At 44.9% G+C, this 24,037-nt stretch overlaps 1 protein-coding gene across 1 annotated transcript in view; it reads left to right on the forward strand.

Moving 5' to 3' along the window:
* KLHL3 (kelch like family member 3) overlaps nucleotides 1-23,731 on the forward strand; it is a 58,486-nt gene extending 34,755 nt beyond the window's left edge. Inside the window, 11 exon segments of the mRNA XM_065029936.1 lie at nucleotides 49-211; nucleotides 3,139-3,248; nucleotides 7,561-7,677; nucleotides 8,688-8,837; nucleotides 11,364-11,481; nucleotides 12,185-12,382; nucleotides 13,147-13,248; nucleotides 15,858-15,986; nucleotides 18,312-18,452; nucleotides 18,651-18,794; nucleotides 19,049-23,731. Of these exon segments, the coding sequence (XP_064886008.1) occupies nucleotides 49-211; nucleotides 3,139-3,248; nucleotides 7,561-7,677; nucleotides 8,688-8,837; nucleotides 11,364-11,481; nucleotides 12,185-12,382; nucleotides 13,147-13,248; nucleotides 15,858-15,986; nucleotides 18,312-18,452; nucleotides 18,651-18,794; nucleotides 19,049-19,077 (1,401 nt within the window). The 3' untranslated portion in view covers nucleotides 19,078-23,731.
* Nucleotides 23,732-24,037: the final 306 nt, after the last annotated feature.

Consider the following 24,037-nt stretch of genomic DNA (forward strand, 5'->3'; position numbering starts at 1 on the left):
CAAACTTTCTTTGTTGCTAACTCTAATACCCCTTTCTTGCCTTTGCAGGTGTTGTTGCCAGCTGCTAGTTTATTGCAATTGATGGATGTTAGAAAAAACTGCTGTGACTTTCTTCAGTCCCAGCTGCATCCCACGAACTGCCTTGGAATCCGAGCTTTTGCCGACGTGCACGCGTGCACCGAACTGCTGCAGCAGGCAAACGCCTACGCAGGTGAGGAAAGGGTCGTCCGTTTGTCGAGTTAAACCTGCTTCCAGGGACAGCGACTCGTAGGTTGAGCAGGATCAGCACATCCTGGTTGGTCTCTTCATGCTTCTACTATTAGAACAGGGAAGGGGCTACTTTATTGGGTTGTAGATTTGTAACTTTCTCTGATGCTGCAGATTGTGAAATGTCGTTTGGTCGCAGGGGAATGCCTAAGAAGGTAAAAAAACTTGATTATCTGGGTCCCACCCTACAAAATAGTTCGTCAGTATGTTTCTAGTAAGCTCTTTGGCTGCCTACTCAAGAGCACAGTGTTGAGATGCTGGTGTCCTCCATGTGTACACTGCCCCATGAGAGCAATAGGCAATGCTGGGCATTTGTGCATTCTAGAAACGTCACCAGGCAAAACTAAATCTTGTGAGTGCGAGTGGGAACACTCAGCTAAAATTGTGGTGCAGTTTGAGCCTTTGATCTCTGTGGAGCAATGTCCACTTCCCGCAAGGGTGAACAGATTCTTGTTTCCTTGCGAGTGCATGTGTTTGGTTGTAATAAGTAGGCACAGGCAATGTCTTTCAGCGTTTCTTCTCTGTGGCCATAAATGTAAAACTATTTCAAGTGGCTCCATGCTCGTAATTCCCCAGCACCTTCCAGTCTTCTCTGGCAGCGTTGCCCTTGATCTCTACTTTGGAGAAGCTGGTAGTTTGCTCAGTTTGTTCTTCTGCTCTTCTGTCTATTTGTATAGGAAAAAGTACACCTGCTGTCTCCCAGAGCACCTGCTCTGTCCTGCAACACTTTCCTTGCTACAATTTTGTCCTAATTAGACCATAAGTAGGCTCAGTGGAATAAAAATGTGCCCACCAAATCCTCCTCTATTTTCCTGCAAATAAAAGTAAAACCTCTTCAGCTGCTCTGGCTGTGTTATCCCCTGGAGGAAAAGGTACCCTGGAAGGAATGGTTAATTGTATAAAGGCTTGCTTGTAATATCTCATTATCCTTGCTTCCAGGCCCTGTTTAATCTTTAACCCAACAAGCAGTGCATTCACTGTATATTTATTTGGTTGTTTGGCAATTAGAAATTCTGCTTTGTTGTTTTATTGGCCTTCATAAGTCCCAGTTAGTACAACAGCCCATGTAATGTTAATGGCACTCCATTAATAAAAATGCCATTAAAATTCTTTTCACTATGTTGTTTATGTAACGGCATTAAACCAGAAGTCCCCAAGCTCAAGAGTCCATGTGTGCATGAGCTCAGTTACTTGAGAAATGCTCAGTTCTGGCCAATGGATAACTTTAGTAGGTGGAGGAACTTTTGTGATGGAGGAACAAGTTACTTTATTAAAATCAGTAAATATTTTTACTTGCTTCTAACTAGTAACAAGAGATCAAATAACTTTCTACTGCCAGATAAGAAAGAATAGGAGGTTGTGTCCAGAAGTCAGAGTGCATCCAGCTTACTGTGTGGGGAGCATTTCCTGCTTCTCAAGTATTTAAGACCAGAAGAGTTCATTAGATCTTCTGTATGATTTCCAGCATAAAATAGAATTAAACTTTATCCAGATACTGTTATTTTTAGTCAGAGCCTTTGGCTTAGCTGTGGTGTTTTGTTTTCCCATTAGACCAAGTAGGGTCTGTGGCTGGGGAAGCACAAGTGCCCTCTGTGATCTCCAGGGAGCTCCTCTCTGGAAGTTGTGCCAGCTCGTGTCACTGTGCTGCTGCTTTTTGGCAGAGAACTTTGCAGATGTTGCTGCGGAGGGAGCTCTTTGAATACAGGAGTCTGAGCTTCTCAAAGCCACAGGGATTAGGGCTTGAAAAAAGCCGCTTCAGATAAAGTGTGTAAGATTATGTTTCTATATTTCAGCCAAAGATAAATGAGACCTGGCAAATGGCAGGCAAGATTAAATTGGCATGTATATCTTACAAATGCTTGCAAAACTAAAATTGCCTGCAACTGGCCAACAATGGTTTTGACCTAGAAATCATTTTTTAGGAAGTAATTTTTCCTAATGCCCTTTGGCTAGATGTAAAGCGTGATAGATTTGATGATCCTTTTTGGATCTTTATTGCAATCAAAATTCTTCCAGTTTGGCATTATAAACAGTGACGTGTATTTTGTTTTCAAGTGGCTCCTGAAGTTACAGCATGGAGGGATTTGGGGGCAAAAAGGGAGCAAAGGGAATTTGTACAGTTTGCAGACTTAAGTGGAAAGGGACAAAGCTGCTGGGGAAGAGGGATGCTGAGGTTTTGGAGCAGGAGAAAGGTTAAATTTACACATTTTTGGGGAAAGAAGCAAATGGTAAAAGGAGAGGAGGAGAGCTGATGCCATGTGCATGCATGGGACAAGGATCTCCCCCTTGCCCATCTCTCTGAGTGCCTCCCTGCATGTACAGATTCAGCTGGATGCCCTGGTATCCCTCACTATTTGCTGCTGTTATGCACCAAACTGGCTGTTTGGCCGATTTATGTTAAAGATGGGCTTTCCTTTGAATACCTGCAAATCTCAAGGACCCTTGCTGGAGTCTCTCATCCAAGTGTTGGGCAGATCTGCTGCTCTCTAGCATGTTAAAGTAAGTAAGGACTGAATCTTGAGGTGGCCAGGTTATTTACTACCTTAGAAATGTATTGGCACTTTTCTCAATTGCCACTTCTAGTCATATTTGCCACTGGACGGTACTTAGTAGCTTTACAGAAATCTAAGTTCCCATTTAGTGTCATTTATGAAAGTGTTGCGTGGGGCTTGTGTTACTTGAAATAACATCTGATTTCTTCAATGTGTTCTCAGGCTATTTTCTGTTCTGTGATGCAGTCGCAGCGTGTCGTTTGTCTCGAGTGCTTGGAGCTGTAACAATAGCAGTTCTCTGAATGCTGTAGTCCTTCTGTTGACTTAAAGCATGGATTTCTTTATAATTTTCTGTTCCCCCTTTTCATTTGTTGAACAGAGCAGCACTTTCCTGAGGTGATGCTAGGAGAAGAATTTCTTAGCCTTAGTCTGGACCAGGTTTGCAGTTTAATATCAAGTGACAAGCTCACAGTCTCCTCTGAAGAAAAGGTATAGTAAATTGTATAGCAACAGTGAATGTAAGAATGCTGGAATGTTTCTAGATCTTGGTCGGGAACTGTTCTCATGTTATGCTCTTTAGGGGCCATTTTCCAACAGAGCACATATGGAAAGGAAAATTAAAAATAATGTTAATCCTAAAACCACATAAAAGTGACCTTCACTTGGCTAGTACTTGTAGGAAGTAATGATTCTCAGATCCATATCTCTTCCAAAAGCCCTGGGGGACAGAACCGAATGCCTTCCCTCTCTCGAAAACTAGAACCCTCCCATCTGCAGATGGTGTAAAGCTTGTATTACCTGCTATAAAAACCTCAAAAAAGGTGAATTTCATTAGGCAAGGGAGGAGTATTGCCTTCTGTTGCACATCAGGCAGAGCAAGTAAAGGAGGCCTGAAACCAAGAAGGAAGGAAACATTTTTCTAGCATCATCAGTGTTTGTAATGGTAGAGGTGTCGATGTGTTGTTTCGTCGTTGAAATGTTCAGCTCATCTTGTGTGTGGTCTTGTGTGTATTTGTGGGAAGGAGGAGGACCAGAAGTTATGGCACTTGGTAAACACCAGGTGCAGCTCCTGTTTCTGGTGTGGGCCTCTTGTATGCTGTGCAGCAGGTTTCTGGGGAGAGGTGTGTGCCTCGAGTCCTTTAGCCCACCTCCACATTGTCCCTATGGGGAGATGCGCCTTTGTGGGAGGCTACAAGAGAACTTGAGGACGATGTGACTTGTAACGTCAGGATCCTTGTTGAATGTGTTTTGGTGGGATGAGGCTGGACCTGGTGCTGCGGGTCAGGCTGCACATCCAGGGATGTACACCATCCTGCTCAGCCCCTCCAGGCTGCAGATGGGCTGCTGCTTGGACGCATATGGACCATAAAGGTTGCCAGAAAACCTGTCCCACTTGAGATGTGAATGCAGTGATGCCTCATCCAGATCGTGAGCCAGCAAACTCGGAGGCTTTGGGTTTGCATTTTTGCAGGTGTGGGGCTCGAGTGGGCATCTTGGTGGGGTGCTGAGAGGTACCAGGCAGGACCAAAAAGGGAAAAAACAAGCAGCCTGCAAATTTTTCCAGTCTTGTGCAGCATTGTTAAAAAGCTTTTATTGGCCTTGTGCCCAGCGAAATCAAAGTGCTCTCTCCCTCATTTGAGATTTATACAATCAAAACCAGTATTTCTTTAGCTGATTGTAAAAGTTGAGAATGGAAGGCAGTGGAAGGAAATGAGTGCATGAGCTGCATGTTCAAAACAACAGATACAAATAACAGGAGAGAGGGAGAGAATGGGATTGGAACATAAACATGACACATGTGCTGGAGTCCAAAGAAATGCTGAAAATTGAGGACAGACTCTTAGGCTGCTGTTTTCTATTAGCTTTGTGACAGACAAGCAGCTTTCCTGACCTTTATTCTTGCTATCTGTTAAGGTGTGAGATATGTATTATGAAAAAAAAGTATATGTAAAAGTATATATATGTGTCTGTCTATACATACGTATCTATATTTATGCATGTGCACGTGTGATGGATAAGTAACTATTTTTAAGCTGCCCCTCCTGCCACCCCCTAACTAATTGGCATAATAAAAGATATTCTTTAACTCCACAAATTTTGGAATACTTGTATCCATAAGCTATCATGACTGCAAAAAATTGTCTGCTATCACAGAAATCTAATTTAATTGTAAAATGGTGATGTTTTGCCCTTTATTCAAAGATAATGCTCCTTTCTCTCCCTCTCCCCCATGCTTTTGCCAGCCTCTGCAGTTGCACAGTCCCTTTTTGCCCAGGGCAAAGGGTTATTTTGGTCCCTGCCTGCTCTTTCTGCTATAGCTGAGTACTTTGAAGACAGTTTTGTCAATGCTTGCTGTACGTGACCTAATTGGCTTTTTAATTCTAACAGCGTAAGGAAGCAAGGAAAAACTGTAAAAAATCATTTTTATTCTTGTTTACTAGTGATTTGTGAAACAGAGGGGCTTCTAGCCCTTGTGAAAAGGCTTCTCCCAGCTCAGAACAGTGAAGAATTAAGGTTTGTTTTTTAACGGGTTAGGATTTTTGGATTGGTGATTTTACCCAGAGCCCAACTCGCTGTCTCATGCTGCTAACGTGCAGTAGAAGCTGATGCACAGTTTGGTCCTCACTCCCGTGAGTATCGTAACAACTGGATTTTTGGCTGAAGAGACTGAGCAAACACCTGGGCTTGCTCTTTGCTTAGGCAGTGTGCAGAAAGGGGATCGTCCAGGCTTTTACCCTTCTGCTCCATCGAGTGGGAAATCTGCTTTTGCCAAGCTCGGGGCTGCTCCTGCAGCCAGGCAGGTGCTGCTGACCCGACCTGTGTCTGTGCTCTGAACAGAGCTGGGGGGTAACTGCTCCGTGTCACCCCACCGACAGCGGGTCCTGCGTGACTGGAAAACCCCCGGTCTGCTGGGGGGGCTGCAGCAGCTGCTTGGGGTCTGTGGTCGAGGAAGAATACAGCCACAGTGCAAACAAATGTGGCCTTTAGATAGAGATAGTGCTGTTGTGGATTAAGATTCCCTCCCCCATAAAATTAGGAATCGGAGCCAATGGAAGGTGCCCGAATCTGTTTGTTTGTTTGTTTGTTTGTTTTTAATTTATTATTTTTAGAGTAGGCACAGCAGGGTAGCGTCAGTGTGTGCTCTGTAACTCAGCATTTGTGCAGAAGAGGTTAATGAAAAGAATGCTTGTTGGCTAAACATTTGCCTTTATGCTTTTTCCACACTCATTTGCAATTAAAAATCTCAAACAACCTAGTTTCTACTTTAAATGCCTTGTAGCCAAAGTGAAAGTATTTGTTTATTTATTTTCATTTAAAAATACTTAAAAGGTTCTGCAGTAGTTATTTTCTTCTGGGGTTTGATTACAGGGCTCCCTGTTGCATTTAAATTCTCATCTCAACTCCTGAATTCCAAGCAGTTCAGCAAGAGCATTTGTTGGCAGAAGAAATGAGGCTGGTACTTTAGTGCCTTTTTTTTTTTTAAGTATATAGTTTAGTGTAAGAGGAGGAAACCCCTCTCCGTTCTGCCTCTCCTTTGTGGGAGGACACATCTCCCAGCGCCTCCTGCAAATACATTTGCCAGCAATAATTGGGGACTGAGAGATGGTGCCCTCAGCCCTGGTTAATTTTTTCAAATCAGTGACCTTGGACCAAACGAAATGGTTTCTTGGGGAGTGATGGGAAGGGTGGAAAAAAAGGAAAAAATATCTGTGCAAATTGGCCTGACCATTTGTTGACCCCAGCGGGAAGTTGAAACCAAGGGCACGTGCTTGGGCACGGGGCCAGGGATGCTTTCTGGGGGAAGCACGGGTTCTGGGGGAGAGAGCTCTGTCAGCCCCCCATGGGTAACCGGATAGCGAGAGCACTTGGGGAATTTGGCCTGTAGATGCGAGTTAAGGGTCTGACTTTAATTCTGGCTTTGCAGGGAAACTCTGCTGCAAGGATCCAGCCCCTCTCCTGGCCTGGCTGGGTGTTTCAGGAAGCTTTGCCCTCTCCTGGTGACATTTTCAGGCTTTTTTTCTGGCAGGAGAGAGGCTCCCAGTTACATAAGCACATACATATTCATGCCCGGAGCCCACACAGGATGCATCTGTTCATCGCACCAGGTCTGCGTGGCTCCTGCTGTGTGGGGCTGTTTGTGCCCGGTTCATCACGGAGTCAAAGTCTGGATGCTTATCTGAACCGGCTGGATCTGGGAGAGAGTAAAACTAGATTTTGGTTCAGACCAGAAGTCCGGCGTGCCCTTGGTTCCCTGCAGAAGTACCTGGGTATTTTTAGTGGTGAAACACGTGCGTGGCTGCAGATGGGGCTTTTTCTGCACGTGTGGTGAACTTGTCTTGAAGACTTGTTTTTTTGGGGGAGGAAGAACTAGCGCACTGATTAAATAGGATGACTTACTGTGTGTGTGGCCACACTCCTTTGGGAGGGGAGATCTCTGTTATCTGGAGTAGCGGTTGTGGCTGATTTCATGAATGTCCAGTGCAAATGTCAGCAGGCTAATTAAATTTCCTGGCTGCCTTCCCATACTCATGTCCAAGAGGCATATGATTGTCCTGGACACACGTTTAGCTTTGAGAGTGATACAGCACATCTAGATTTGAAGTTGCTTATTAATACGCATGGTCAGCTCACCTCTTTGCTACCGTGGTGCTTGTGCTCTGTGCATAGTCACGACTTTTTCATCCATTTGATAGAGATCTTGCACCTCCTTCCTTCCATATCATGAAATCACAATGCTTCTGATTTTAGACTGTGCAAGCCTGTTCTTTATTCTCCATTTAATTGTGCTTTATCTGTGTAGGTCTTTGAAGCAGTTATTTCTTGGATAAATTATGAGAAGGAGTCTCGCTTAGAGCACATGGCTAAACTGATGGAGCATGTTCGCCTACCCCTTTTGCCCAGAGATTATCTTGTACAGGTTAGTCTGCAAATAAGTAATTAATACTTGCACTCAAGTTGCTGGCAGCTCCTTAATCAGTGGCTTGGCTGTTTGTGTCTGAGATGGGTAATTTGGCATGTCACGGAGTCTGAAAACAGAGAAATAAAAGGAAAAACTTGATGGACTCTGAAGTCAATGTGTGTGTGCAGAAACATTCACGCGACCTGTGCTCTGCCAGACAGTGCCTGGAGTGGAGCTCCTGCCCCTCTTGGTGAAGCATTTAGAAGTTAATATCTTGCTCTTTTCACTCTGAAAATACCCAGGTGGCAGCGTTACAAGCTGTGCAGTTTTTTTCCCTAATGCACAGGTACATTTAGCTTGGTGAAAACAGATAATGTGTGGTAATTTTGGCTTAAGACATGTTCCACACATAGAGATGGGTCTGTGTGACTGGCAGGTGAGGTGCTCTCTTAGTCTGACTGGGACATTGTCCTTGATGAGATGAGTCCTGGGATCTGGGCCTTGATAATGAGCTGAGAACCCCTGAAGAAGGGCTTGGCATATGGGCCCTTTGCTCTGCTTTTGTCGTGTGTCTAAAAAAAAAAAACACAATACAATTGAAATAAGATTGGTATTCACAAGATGAACCCACCGTGTATTTTTTTTATCTCTCAACTGTATCTTCTGATTGAGTAAAAGGTATTGACTCTCCTTAAAAATTCTGACTCAGATAAAAGAATTTACTTATTTTGTACCCAGGTTCCTGGTGAATTCTCCTCTGCTGAGTTAAGTGTCTGGCAGAGGGTGGTAAAAGAGAGAGCACAGCTACTCATGAGTGATACTGTAAAAAAGTGAGAAGCTTGGATGTTACTGTGTGTGTTTCTTTTGGCAGAGCTGGGAGTCTGTGTTTGTCCTCTGCATATTTTTTTCTTTAATATTGGTACTTTGGAAGAGAAATTCCAGGTTTCATGTTCTTTCTACAAAGCTGCTTGTGACCTGAGTCACCAAGTACATCAGTTTAAATCTTTCATGTGTGTGCCTGTTCTCAGACAGTTGAAGAAGAAGCTTTAATCAAGAATAACAACACCTGTAAAGATTTCCTTATCGAGGCCATGAAATATCATTTACTTCCTCTGGATCAAAGGCAACTGATAAAGAATCCTAGAACAAAGCCGAGGACTCCTGTCAGCCTGCCAAAGGTAAGCTGAGTTTGTCACTTCGTGTCACCTTACACCGTATTGCTGTGGTTGCATTTTCTATCTTGAAAGGAGCTTGTGTACTTGCCGCATTACTTCTCACTAGCTCCATAATCGTCCTTTGAAGTGTTTTTACTCCCTCTTCTGCTATTGTCTGTGCCCACCAAGGATACATAATTAAGTCGGATAAACTTAAATAAACCCTTAGGAGAAGCAATCTTTCTGCTCCCAGGGGCAAGGCTCTGCTCCCAAAACATTTTTTTGTCAGCCACAAGTGGTTTTGTGAATGGCTGTTGCTCCTGAAGCTGTGGCTTCAGCATCGCTGACCTGTGGAGAGGCTGCAGCTGCTTGTGGTGCTGGGCGGGCTGGTGGGGGTTCCTGCTGGCTCGGAGCCCTGCCCAGGAGGGTGCAGTAGGTGTCTTTTCCCATCTCCGTAGTCGGAAGCTGTGAAAGAACAACACTCAGAGCTGTGAGCAGAAAGTCTGAAGCAAATTTCAATAGACTCAAAGCAGCTACTGAATAAATAATCCTTGTTACTCCCTGCATTTGTCCTGCAGGCATGTGATGCTCTGGCCACCACTTTATTAGTGAAGAAAAAAACGACGACAGAAACTATTTTCCCTGTGCCCCGGAGATAAATGTGGTTTGGTACAATGTCTGTCAACAGCCTGTCACTGCAGTTATTAATGAGCATTTAGGAGATTGTAAGATATCAAGACCACAGGGTGTTTTTCTGAGCACGAATCATAAGGAGCTTGGTTTGCGGAACGGTGTATGAGATCTGTGCTACGAGGGGACTATTCAGATGTTTAGATACTGGACTGTCCATCAAAAACCTGATTCTGCAGAGTGTGTTGGTGTGTCATGCCCCTTCTGCTGCTGGCACTGAGATCTTGGTAGAACACAGCTTTGGGGATATCATGGGGGGCTGATGTGACCCTTGTTCAAGGACTGCAGTAGTTAAGGATGAAAATGAACAGTGAACCACTGAGTTCAGAGGTTCTTGACATCTTCTATAGCATGACCTATGAGTATAAACCCAAATCTGCAGGTCTCTCCTCCATTCTTTTTAACTGTAAAGAAAGAGAAGGTGATGATCTTCCAACAATCCAGTTACTGAGAAACTTTCATCTGGTCTGTAGGCCCCACTGAGGAGGGCTTACCATCTGCTGTGAAAGCTCTTAATTCTGTAATCATGTGAAGCTCTGCAGCTTTCCATGGAAGGCTGTTACACAATCAGCAGTCAGGCTGCTAATGTAGATTCAATTTGCTTTCTAATGTCACATTCTCATCTTTGTAGATCAAACAGTCTGCTATTTTCATACTCTTCAAAGTCTTTAAATTGCTTTATAGCTCCATACTTTTAAAGCAACCATACCTAGAGTTGAGCTCGTTACCCGAGTGACCTCGAGTGACAATGTTATCCCCTCAACTACTCACAGCTGCCCTGCAGAGGCTAAAGACAGTCTCCCATCTACTTTTTGACTATACTTGAAGCCCTGTTATCTTGCTTCTAGCTCCTTGGCCTCGTAACTATCAGATTGTCTTGGGTAGTGTTTGCTCCTGCTGCTTTGCTGTGATATGGGGAGGAAATCTTCCCTGTGATAGCTGTGGAGGGTAGGTATGTGTTCGGAACAAAGTGCAGATCGAGTTGTTTGTGGGTGCAAGTGACCTCAGGAGTGATGGGCAGCCTTTGAGGGCTGAGCTGTTGGTTCTTGGGACCACCACCTCTGGGCAAGTCAGCAAGTCTGTGGGGAGTTTGTCATTGGGTGGCAGCTGGGGTGGGTTTGGGAAGGACCACACTGCACACCGTCTGGCTCTTCTCACTTTTCCACCAGCATGCGCTGCTTGCTGTTGCTGGGAATGGAGTCTGGGGCTGCATGGACCTTTAGCCTGATCCAGCAGAGCAGTTCTTGAGCTCCTGAGACTGCCCTTGATCACCTTCATATAGATCTTCCCTATCTGTAAGGAATTTAGGGTTGAATTACTGTATTTGCATCAATACATATGGCAGCCAGAAGCCTTAATGAAGCTGATAAATCACTTCCTTCAGCAGCCCAGGTCTTAACATCCTGGGTGATTTCCTTGAGTGTCATCTTCCCTGCAGGTGACAGTACAGCTGTCAGGTTTTATTTGCTAAGTGGCATTGATTATTTTTAGCACCACTGTGAAGACAAGGACTAAACAGTGGGCTGGCTCTGGAAATTATCCTGGGATGTTCTTCACTTAAAAATACTTCTGCAGTGAGTCTTGCATATGTCACTGTGCAAAGTCGTTTCATGGGGAAATGGAACACGTTGCCCACCTCAGAATGGTGAGGAATGGTTGATGGTGCTGCCATATCTAGCATGCATTGCATGGAGATTACTTTTTTACGTGATTTTTTGTGCCCCCTGCAGAGGCCTTTAGTACATCTGCAGCATGTTTTTGGCAGCTGCTCTTGACCATGCTGTGCTGATGGTTTCTTTGCAGAGAGCAGCTGCCTGGGCTGGTGTCTGAGGTTTTCTAGCTCTCATCTTCCCTCTCCAGGTGATGATCGTGGTGGGCGGGCAAGCGCCCAAAGCCATTCGCAGTGTGGAGTGCTATGATTTTGAGGAGGAGCGGTGGGATCAGGTTGCTGAGCTTCCCTCCCGGAGATGCAGAGCAGGTAACAAGAACTTTACTTACAACCTTTGTTTTCTCAGTGCAGATTTTCAGAGCTGGATAGATGTTGTTGGACATCCCTTCAGCCTTCCTCTGTGCCCCTGCTCTGTCTTTTCCCCATTTCTTCCTTCTCTTTCTCTATACACCTCTACCCTTCTCATTCAGGTGGCTGCCCTGCTCTCTAGAGGGGTTGCTCCTGCCTGTCTGCCCTCCATGGCTACTCTCCCCCCTTCACCACCTTTCTCTTCTGGCTGCTTGTCTGTCAGTGTCTCCCCTCCTCCTCCTCCCATCCCACTGGCCTGGCAGCCCACAGGGATCCAGATTTCCACGCTGGTTTCCTAGTGAAAATCAACAGAGCTGAGTCTGGCCCTCTGGATGCTGAAGGGTGATGGAGAGCAGATCTGTAGATTGGGAGTGTTCTTCTGAAGACATCTGAGAGGGTTGTGAATGTGGATCACCATTTGGTGTCTCCTCTGGCTCACCTACTCATGCAGGTGTGAAATCCATCTGTGCCTTATGTTGCTGTGTATTTCTGTGCATTTTGTTTTCCATATGTACATGTATTTTTTATCATACTTGGCTCCAATGCTTTTAACCTACAGAAAAAGACTTGCCTGTGTTCTGCTCTTCCCTGCTCTGCCACACACCTCAGCAGACACCCCAGCTGTTTGTAAAACCTCTGTAAAATCTCTCTCCTCTCTTTTCAGGTGTGGTATTCATGGCTGGCAATGTTTATGCTGTCGGGGGCTTTAACGGATCTTTACGGGTACGGACAGTCGATGTGTACGATGGTGTGAAGGACCAGTGGACGTCCATAGCCAGCATGCAGGAACGACGAAGCACTTTAGGCGCTGCGGTGCTCAATGATCTCCTGTACGCAGTGGGCGGCTTTGATGGCAGCACTGGTAGGTGACTGAGCAAAAGCCATGCAGTGCCTGACCCGAAATAATGTTTTCAGAGATCCCTGCAAAGACTGCAAAGCTTTAGTGAGGTTCCTCTGCCCTTCCTCTATGATTTTGTAGAGAAAGAGCTAGAGATTGGGTTTGCCATGTTGTAACTAACCACGTGCACGTTCTGACCCATCAGTAATTGCAGAGCATTTTTTCTCCTTTAGTGATACAGACTGAAAAGGGATTTTTCCTTTTTAAGTTAATTTTTTTCATAGCAACGTAAATAAAATGGCAGCAAAGCATCCTACAGGGTGTGTGTCTGGGATTTATTTTGACATAACTACATGTTTAGATTCACACCCTGTGCTTCTGCTGTAGGGCTCTGCCACTTGGTTAAGCCATAAAGTAACTTTTTGAGCTGGTGATAAGTACAATGCAACAGGGTCTGGGGAATTTTTAAACCTTTGCATAGACACTTTATAATATGTGGAAGGATGTGGGACTTCTGGGCTTGGAATCTGGACTCTGCTTCACCTTGGTGTCCCCAGCGCATCAGAGGGGCAGGGGTGATGGGGTAACAATTTTTCCAGCTACTGAGGAAGTGGCATTGACATGCTGGTCCCAGCCTGAAAGGCAAGGGACTAGAAAACTGGGTTGCAGGAGCGTGGGGGGAATTATGGGCTTGGGAGGAGGTGGAAGGCAGATGAAAGTGCAACACCAATCTTTTTTTCTTCTCTTTTTTTTTAATTAGAAAACCTGTGTATCCCCTTTTTAACTAGGTCTGGCATCAGTTGAGGCCTATAGCTATAAAACCAATGAGTGGTTTTTTGTGGCTCCCATGAACACAAGAAGAAGCAGTGTTGGAGTTGGAGTTGTGGAGGGTAAGAAAATCGGCACCCGTTTCCATCCAGCAAATGTTACTTGTGTCAAACAGAAGCCTGAATGGTTAAGTGCAATAGGAGGGAACTGCAGGAACTATTCTCTAGACTACATTTAGTTGGTAAAGATTTATTTTATATTATGTAATCACTGCAGCTTTTTCCATTCTCCTCTTTATCTTAGTGAAAAATTGTGTGCAGCTTTCCAAGAGCCTCAGACCCAGATCAGACCAGCCCATGCCGGTGTGTACAGGTTTCTTTGAATCCTTATTCATCCTGGGCTGCTTCTGGCTCAAGAAAGCAAATGGAATTGTGCAGTGTACGCTGGTGCTATCAGCAGACACTGAGTGGATGGAATACCTATCACAGAAAATCTGCTCAGCGAGAGAAACAGGAGCGCATAGTTCGTCCCACGGCTCCAAGCTGGTGGTTTGGCAGGAATACTAAAACCTGCATTTATTGACATCAGGCTTGCCAGCGTTCACGGCAGGATCTGCTCTGGTTCGTAAATGAGCAGGGACTGATGGCGGCACCCACATGTCAGCACCAAACTTGAGTGAGCCAGGGCTGAGCAGCTTGGTTTGGATACAGGAGAAAGAGCGGTTTGAGGAGGGACCTTTTCTTCCTTTAGCAAAATCAATTCTGAAGCAAGTGAAAGATTTTATTTGACCTTGTCCTTAGCATGGCATAGCAGTTTCCAATGAATGCAGTGCAGAGCAGCCACTGGCACAAGCCTTGTTATAAACTGTGCTTTGAAGTGGCTTGGTTTGACCTGTTTGAATGGGAAATTGGTGAAATGTGTTTATGTACATGAAACGTGTTTGTGTGAGAAGGAGGGAGATAAATTCAGAATAAATAGCAGTGGTTGTGCTAAATATGCATATTTAAAAAGCATTTCCTTCCAAATTAGCCCATGCTTGTGAAGTGCTGGGCTGCTGATAGTCAGTGGAATTTGCTAAAATGGGTCAGTCATTTGAATGTGCGACAAATATTAAGTACATACCCAAGAGGTACATTTCTGTGGACAGATTTTTCTGCTGGAGATGTGAAATCCTTTTCTTTTGCTTTATTTGAAAGCACAAATAAGTCTTGCACATGTTAAGATTCCATGATAAAAAAAATGAGAGCGTTTGATGAGGAAGAAGAGTTCTTCATATTGGTGCAGGGAACAAGCTGCAGCCTGCAGTTAATCCACAGTGTTCATCTGGACACGATGAAGGTTGATCTGGGTGGGTACTGAAAATATCTAATAACTGATGCCAGCCAGGGAACTTTATCTTGTCTTGCTCTACCTGGCACTCTTACCTTGGTTCATTGACTAACACCAGGTGGGCTGAAACAACAGCACAAACAAGAGTTTGAAATGTTTGTAGAGACAGGAAGAGGCAGAATGAACACAGTCGCAAACCTGATTGCTGTAGACCTGTCCTGATGATCAGGGCCTAAGGAGTTTGTGAGGGAACTGAGGGAGAAGAAGGTACAGAGGCAGGACACTGAGAAATAAGAGCTGGGCTCTTCTTGGAGCCTTGTAAACATCATGGAAACATGAGGATGGAAAAACATTAGAGTGTAAATGGTAATTGCTCTTGTGAGTGTCATGTGCTGAAGAATTGCGCAGCTCATTTGTGGCCAGGCTCTGCTGTTATGGATTGAATATTGGTCTTATTCATGGGTTTTGTACAAAAAAATGGATTTGAATTTTCCTGCATATTTGTTGAACTTTATTAATGGTTGTTTCTTGTGGTGTTTAGGAGGCTCAGTCTTGAACCAGAACAGCTTTGTGGTAGGTGCTCTAGTAAAGAAACACTAAGAAACCTCTTCGGCCCAGAGGAATTACTACTTAAGTGCAAAACAAACTGATAGATGAAACAGGGAGTCAAGGAGACAGTCTCTGTCAGGCCTGTGAAGACAAGCCACAGTGGACCATCAGCCCTGTTCTGTGTGTGATGTATTCCCATGACTTCTGTGTTTTTCCAGTCTCACTTGGTGTATGTTGTCCAGCTTTCATTGAGTTGAGATAGGAACAGGTATCCCATGCTGTGAGGGTCTCCTGTGGTATCTTCTGTGTTGTGACCAGTTGGCATGAGTTAACAGGCTGGTCTCAACTGTGGTGGCAGCATTGCTTGGGTTTGATTTGGCCCAGGTTCTTCAAAATCACTTCTAGGTTTCCGTTCAGCTATTATATTAACATAAGAGGCTATTGCATATTTATTGCTCATGTGATACTGTAATTAATGTACAGTATTGACCTTTGCCAGCAGACCTTGCCTCGTGGCACTGAACTGGAGGAAACGCTCGATCAGCAGAACGCATTTGATGTTACCTCTTCTCCTGGGGCAACAAGTCATTTGGAATACCCTCTGGGCTGGTGGCTTCTAATTACTCTGTGGTGTTTCCTTGTCTTAACTGACAGCTTTAAAAACAATCCCACCTGTCTGTGAGTCTACTTCATATCCTTTCACTAGGATTTTCCCCAGACATCCCAGCAGGTTTAGGCAGGTCTCCCAGGGCCTCCCTCAGCTGGGATCTGTCCTCACCTAGGGCCATTGGGCGTGATGGTAATGTCAGTCTGTTGTAGCCATTGCGCTGATGCCAATGTGTGTCTCTTCCAGGTAAGCTCTATGCCGTGGGAGGTTACGATGGAGCATCCCGTCAGTGCCTTAGTACCGTCGAGCAGTATAACCCAGCCACGAACGAATGGACCTACGTAGCTGACATGAGCACTCGCCGCAGCGGTGCAGGTACCGGCTCTGAGATATGTTCCTAGGAGCGGGTGATTGCTGGGTTCTTCTCTGCTCATGGGAAGGAAGAAGCGTGTTTTGACATTGCTGGGCTGGCAGGTGCAACTTTTTCTTTCCTCTCTTCCCATGAGGGGAAAAACCATAATTGCTTGGAAGGTCTCAGCAGCTCTCCTGACTTTGTTAAAATCTGCCAAGTTGAAATTAATTTCTGGATTAATGAAATAATGTTCGGTGTCTCCAAGTAGCCTTGCTAACAGATGCATCTCACTTATAAGCAGAGTTATCTTTTCAAATTGCCAGCTGCAGGCTCAGCTGGAGACTGGAAAGCCAAGCTGCACCTCCTTCTCTCCTGTCATTTGGGGCTTGTCAGGTGGATTTTCCTTTGGATCTTCTCTGCAAGCATCCAGTGGGTGCTTTGTAGCGCAAAGCACATCTGCACTGGGTATGTGCAGATCAAATCAAAGTATAACATTAATCTCAGATTGCCTCTGCTAAGCTAGTTTTTAGTGTACCTTTGCTGGCATGAGTTGGCGTTCTGAAGGATTAGAGGAAGGGACATGGTAAAGAATGAAGTTCTGGTCTTGATAGTTTCTAACTTATAACCTGGTGGTAGGTCATGTAGGCACTTGTTCTCTCTGTGGCTGTTCCTCTCCAAAAGGATTAAGAGCTCTTATCCATTGCATTTAAAATCATCCTCAGATGAAAGGAAATGCTATCAGTATTGATCCTATTGCTCTGTGTGTGCAGTGGGTCCTCCCTAATGTCAAATTGTGCAGTTCTTGTTTTACAACAGCCAAAGTGGCAGCTACCAAGAGGCAGCTGAGCCCGGAGGCTGCACTTTGTGTGGGAGCCAAAATAACCCCGCAGGTTAAGCCATGGTGCAAATTTCTTTCAGACCTGGGCAGTTGGGAGGCTGCTTTCTACACCTCGTCTTTCTTCCCTGTAGTACCTTTTCTGTAACTCGAGGTGAGGCAAATATGATCACCCACTGTTGGCTTGAATTTAGTTGAGGAGGTTTCTAGCAGCTGCTTGATGTTAAACCTATGTCAGTGCAACCTTATAGGAGAACAGAAGGAGTATCTTGTGTTGTCGACAGCATCTTCAGCATCTTGAAACACAGCAAACCAATTTGTGCCTGTAGTGAGGTGGATTTAAGTGATTTTTTTTTCGTTTAAATGCTCTGCTCTGAGCACTGCTTTGCAAGTACATCTCCTCATGACAAGTCCAGTATTACAAATGCTTTTGCTTGCCTGCCGAATAGCCTTGCAAGTTTCCTTTCCCAACCTGAAAGCTGGGCTCTTCAAGTTCTAGTTGTCACCCAAATGCCTATCCAGCAGGCACCAGGGATGGGACAGCCTGGTGCCACTCGTCACCAGTGGTGCTGCAGCTTGATCTATCGTACAGTCGTGCAGCTCCAGAAATGAAACCACGCTGCAGCTGCCGGCATTGCCGTCCCGATGCTGACACCTAGTGGGGGTGAGGATGGGTGTCCCTGAGTCCCACGGGTGACTCTGATCCAGGCAGTGATGCTGTGCAGATATGCAAGTGCTGCCGGGCTCTGCTGGACCAGCTTGGGGGGTTCCCTTTCCCCTCCTGGCAGGGACGTTGCATCTGTGTGTGCCCTGTCTGTCTTGCTGCAGAGGGAAGCAGTTTTAGTGAGAAGTCTTGGAGTGTTTCTGACTCTGTCACTCCCAAAGATTGAGCCAGGGGCTTGTGAAAGTGGCTGGGAAGGTGTCCTTGGAGGCACCTTGCCTGTGCCAAGTGCTGCTGCCGTGTTTGGGGACAGGAGTGTGGGGAGAGGAACCCTCCAAGAACTGGAGCCAGTAAGTTGTTGGGAAGAAGAGCTGTGTCCAGGGCATGAAACCATGTGGCATGAAGGCAGCAGGAAAAGCAAAAATAAAGCTCCTGAAACTGGGAACAAGGCTAGAATAGCAAAGGGTCCCATGGCAGAAAATATCGAGCAGATGGAAACAAGTTGGGGTGGGATGTGGTGGTCATGGAGGTAAAGGGAAGAGTGAATGAGTCAGTCCCAAGAGATTGAGCAAAGGCAGATGAATGTCATGGGGCCTGACTATTGATCTCAGATAGACTGAGATCTAGCTGAGAAGGAGCACAGCCCTGACCGAGGACATCTGCCAGGCATTACTGTGCAGGTCTGCCACGTGGGGGTTGGGTGTAGAGTTGACCATATCCCAGGTATCTTGAGACATGTGGCTCGTGTTTTGGAAATGCCTTGGAGAGGTCAAGGCCTTACCCAATAGAAAATCCAGGGATATGCAACCCTTTCCCCCATACGTTTGCCTCATGCTGACCTCTGTTTGGCAGGTGTTGGTGTTCTCAGCGGGCTGCTGTACGCTACCGGGGGACACGATGGTCCCTTAGTAAGGAAGAGTGTGGAAGTCTATGATCCAGGAACAAACACCTGGAAGCAAGTAGCAGACATGAATATGTGTCGAAGAAATGCAGGTAACCACAAGAAGCATTTTTGTGGTGTTTAGTTGCAGTTATCTGTGTGGTTTGTAGTGCAACTGATGTTCAGTATTGTAAGAAAGTGATAAAAATGGAAGATGAGGTATCTGCTTGGGAATGAATCAGAACGTGGCGGGTGACATGTTGTGTGGGATGAGTTAGCCCACATCTAACCATCTGTGCTCTACTTCTGAGGTGTGTGTGCGGTGAATGGTCTCCTCTACGTGGTGGGAGGAGATGATGGTTCCTGCAATTTGGCCTCGGTGGAATACTATAACCCCAGCACAGACAAGTGGACGTTACTACCAACCAGCATGAGCACGGGGAGAAGTTACGCAGGTAAATAGTGGGATAGCTGGCAACAGTTTGGGTCACTAGTGAACTTAAAGGCTGTGCCTTCTGAAGCTTTAATCTTACGTTTTTGTATGTTTTATGTTGCTTTCAGTAGAGGAAACCTCCGTAGAAATAGTAGATACTATTCTCTCTCTGCTAGTGTGTTACTGCACTTTGGCTTTTCAGGATGTTCTTGGCCACATTGCAGCCCAGGAGCTGATCTTGTGATAACTGTGTCTATTTGTCCATTCTTACAACAGGTGTGGCTGTGATTCACAAACCCTTGTGACACATGATCAAGCCAATGTGAGGAGCAGAAGTGAAGTGGATCCAGCCAGGTGGTGTTGGGAGGATGACTGACCTCTGACTTGGCCCATCTCATTGCTGTTCACGTCTCAGTATGACAAGTGATATATTACAAACATCATCTGCTTTGTGGTGGATTACATAGCAAAGCGAAAATCCCTCTGGGGACATGTTCCATGCTAGACACGAGGTGTTGCTTGTTATCTGTGGTGCAATCAACTGTTCTCAATGGCCAATGTCCTGAGATAAACACCGTGCTTGAACTGCAGGCACTGAATTTCTTGTGTGAAACAAAACTGCTACATTTGGGCATGTGAGTAAAAACAAACACTTTGGATTTCTTCACTACTGATGCTCTGTGTGCATTATCAGTTGAACTATTTACTCACTGTGCCTGGAGGGTGGACTTTACTACTGGCAGTGGAAACTTCTGAGTAGCAACTGAGAAAAGCAGTCAGCAGAAACAGACTGGAGCAGGTGATCTGGCTTGAGTGTGATGCTGTCTCAGTCGTACGTCTGTATATACCACTGGACTACTGTATGTATCCCTGAAATGCTTGTCATATGGTGGAAATAAATACTGTGTGATGTTTTTTTCCCTACTTGCCATGAAAGCTGTTTGCTGTACGTGATGGGACCTGCTGGGCAGTGCCTTCCTTGGGGCTGAAGTCTCAGCACCTGAACCACGTTAAACTTCGCGACCCCGCCAAACATGTACTGCTCCTGTGGGATTTATTGCTCTGCTGAAACAAATGATGCTTAACTAGAAAGTATTCCCAACTCACGCATTTCAGCTGTGCTGAAAGCCCCAGTTCTAGCTCTGTCCAGCATCTAAATGCCATTTCATAATAGAGCGTTTAGGTGTAAAAAGAAATACCTTATGGTGAAATTTAATGTAGAGACATTACATAGAGCGAGAACCCTCTGTCACTCAAGCAGTGATTAATGAGCCAAGGTAAAATACCTGCAGTGTGTTAATGCTTGCAGAGCATGGAGATTAACTAATCACTGTCACTGTAATTGCTGTTTTAATCTTGCCTGTACTGAAGGCGTTTCTCTGTTAGCATGAAGAATTCATAAGATTATTCCAACCAGACAAATCTAGATCCAGCTCTAAGGTAGCTGTCTTGCTTACATCCCAAATTCTTCAAACCTTCTGTTTAAGAAGATGTTTGACTTTAAAATACATGTTGTGTCTCCTTGTGAGCTCTGCCATGCTTCTGCACGCAGGGGTGGACTCCCAAAAAACTCCCCAGCTAAAGGGAACTAGTGGAGAAAAATATTTAAAATATTTTCTGTATTCTTTTTGTTCTTATTGGCTGGGTTTTGTTTTCCCCCTGTAGGTCAGCTAAGTCTTTCTGTAGGACTGAATCTGCCCATGTTACTGTTGAGCTCCAGCACTTTATCACTCTTGTGCTGCTGGTTTCTTTCACTGTAGATCTCCTATGAAAAAGACTCCATGTGACCTACAGCAGAAAAGAGAAAACACTTAAATATTTCAGAGGGATCTAAGGCTACATTGCCTTGTGCAGCTTTCGTAGAGGAGTGGGTTACTTCTGTAAATAAGTAGATTTTTTTTTTAAAATGTTGAAGTGTTCCTTGTGATCTGGATGCCTGTTCATTCTGGGGAAACAGCACCTACCGTCGCTGCATCACCTCCTGCAGATGGGACTGACCTTCATGGGGAATGTTAGGTAGCACCTGCTCCTCTTTGGATGTTCTTCTTTTTACAAGCAAAAGCAAACTGTCCAAAGAAATGACAGTATTATTTTTGATGTCTACCCTTCCATTGCATGGCAGCTCAGAGGTCTTGAAAATTACAATGAAAAAAATCAGTCTTTGCTTTAATACCCTTTAAACCTTTTGCTTTGGGTTCTACAACCTGCAGTGAAATGTGCCAAAATATTGGTATGACATGCTACTCTTTTATTATACATGGTGTTGCTTACTGTAAAAGCCATTGAGGCTGGTGGGAACATGTCCCCTGACTGCAGCTGCCTTCAGGTCGGAGCCCCAAGATGTGTCTTTACAGTGATACAAGTGAGACGAAGCCTTGGCTCAGACTGACTCCAGCTCACTGGCCTGAAAGCAAAGGCCGAGAGGTGTTTCCCTTTCATGCAGCCTGTGGGAATAGATGATAAAATGGGACAGGCAAAGCTTTTTGGTCAGAGTTAGCATCTCTTGTTAGATTGAGGTGACAAGGTGGAAAAGCATTTGAGCACATGTGACAATCGTTAGGTCTGGTATAGACACAGGGAATGTAAAGCTAAACAGCTACTGTATAGCCCAGCTACAGCTCGATGTTGGGAACAGTTGCCAAGTAACCTTGTCACACTTGTAGCATCACCGGAGCAAACACAAATATTGCCCAGAGACTGAGAGTTTATGTGGGCTAGAGATTAAAAACTCATAGATCGTGCCAGAGAGATGTAAGTTTGGAGTTTGCCGTGTTTGTCAGATGTTGTGAAAGGTGGTGATGCCTGAAAGTTGGATAATTTTTTTCCCCTGCTATACATGTCTTTATAAACCTTCCTTGCTTGTAAGAAAACCAGTTCTTGGTGTTATTCTGCTCTTGCAAATGGCATTTTTGCCCGCTGCTGGCTCAGACCTGCGGCTCGCTGGGCCGGGCCCGGACTCGCAGCCTTGCGGCAGGAGTGATGGTGTTCCTGGCTGCAGCCAGTTCTTCTCGATGACAAATGACACGTTTTCTTCCTTTCCTTCTCAAACGTTGCAGTGTTATGCAAGTCAAGTGACCTCGTTTTCCAGCTATGCAATATGGACAACCGTAACACATGACGAACCAGCTGTATTCCCCCCTTGAAACGCTTTCCGAATTTGTCCGTCTTTGTCTTGTGGTCTCATGTTTGTATTGTTATTTCTGAGCACCTGAGCCAGATCCTTTAAAGGTTGCCTTTTTCTAGGACTGAAAACATAGCATTAGTGCTAACAAGTTTTACTGTAAATATTTTTATAAGACAATTTTAAATAATTTTTTGGATTGCTTTTTATGGTCGTTAATGACACTTCTGTTAAATTCTGGATCTGATTATTACACTCTAGTGCAGTTTTTGCTGGCTGTGATGTAGGCGTGAATCAGTATGTGTTCTGCACAAGGAATTACATGTTGTAACTAAGATCTGGGATGGCTCTTATGTTGATTCTAACATATTAGAAGGACAGCACTGGGCTTAACATTATGAGATAAATGAAAATCCATTACCTCAGTCACCAGTACGCTCTTAGATTATTAGTTATTTTACAACAATGCCAGTACCCTTGATTTAATTATTTTGTGCCACATTTTTACCCCGTGGTCAGTTAATGGACAACTGTCCGTCTATCAGTGGTTTTGGTTCTCGGCTCCTGCGGAGCGCGGTGCTGCTGGGAGGCGGAGGATGCCGAGCACACAACAGTGTGTGTGCAACCCCCGGCTGCCAAAACCAGTGAAATTATCGCAGGAGGTTTTGTAACAGCTTTTACAACCCAACTCGGGCTCTTTCCTCGCAGCGGTCCTTTGTGAAAATGAAGGCTTTCCTCACCTTCCTGCTCTTGTCGGCTCTTTTTGGGGGTCACTGTGCGCCGACCCCCTGTGGGATTCGGGCCGCGGGTTTCCCAAGGGTGACTTTGCTCGTCCCCAGGGACACGCACCCAAAACCCCGACTGTGTCGTGTCTGGGTTTGCAGAACAGGAGAGTGTGTGTGAAGCAGGCTGGGTTTGCCTGAAGCAATCTGTTGTTTCAACAAGTTTGAATCAAACCCATCTTTTCCATTTGTGCCTAATAGATAAATTTGGGGGTGATTAAAACCAATTTTCGGTTCATTCAGTTTATCCAAATACTTTTTTTTGGTACAGACGTGTACAGCACTGTAATTACCATAAATATACTTGGCAGCATTTGCACGACACCACCATGAAAGTTAATACTGTTCTCTTGTTTGCGGTGTTTGGAGACCAAAATCCTTAAAATCCAGAGATGTGTGATGCCTATTTATCAAGCTAAACATGATAGCTCAACAGATAAATACAGCTCATTTTTAACCTTTGAGATTCATTACTAATAAAATGTAATATCAAAGCAGTTGCCCCTTGGCTTAACATTGTGCTGACAAGTCACTTCACATGAGCATAATTAGTCGCTCAAAGCTACAGTGTTTTGGGAGTGTGTTAGACAGTATAGCCTGGAAATCAGTTAATTCACTTTTTTTCCTCTGCCCTTTGTCTCTCTTTATGGGTTTATAAATTATTTTCCTCTACAGTGACAAATGAATATATGGAATTTTAATTTGTATATTTTATGTATAAAAACCCTTTGAGAGTAATGGATGATTGTGAAATAATTTACCTGGGTGTGAAATTCTTTGTTTTTGTGGAAGAGACTTTCTTGGTTTGGTAGCTGGAAGTATGCCATGAGTAGGTGGACTCTTCAAGCTCATTTTTTTTAAATTAAAGCTTTTTTTGCATGAATGTGAAGGACCAAGGACTTTGCGAAGTAGTTCTCTTGACAGCTGTCTTGTCCAGTGCAACGAATGACTCAAGAAACATTCTTCACTGAAATATTTACATTATGAAAAAAAAAAATCACATTGTAGTCCCCATCCTTTAATTTGAATAAAAACTGGACTAATGAAATAATGAAATTCTTCTGGGTCTGCTTTGATTTCCTCAGCTTCTGACAGTGAAGAACAATCTCATCACACGTGGCTTTTTTGTTGTTGTTGTTCGTCTTTAATCTCAGCACATCCAACCCCTGGGTCTGTGTCCCTTGGAGCGGGACAGCCGTGCTCACACGTGCCGATGCAGGAGGAGATGCTGCCCTGACGCTCTCCTGGGGTCTGCACTGCTCCTTTTCCAAGGGGTGTTGTTTAGGGCTGCTGGGATGCTGGGGAGGAGCGTTTCTCCCTGGGGGTGGGAAAGCTCCTGGTTAGGGGCATCAATGGCAGAAG

This window comes from Columba livia, chromosome 14 (assembly GCF_036013475.1).
Source record: "Columba livia isolate bColLiv1 breed racing homer chromosome 14, bColLiv1.pat.W.v2, whole genome shotgun sequence".
NCBI classification, from domain to species: domain Eukaryota; kingdom Metazoa; phylum Chordata; class Aves; order Columbiformes; family Columbidae; genus Columba; species Columba livia.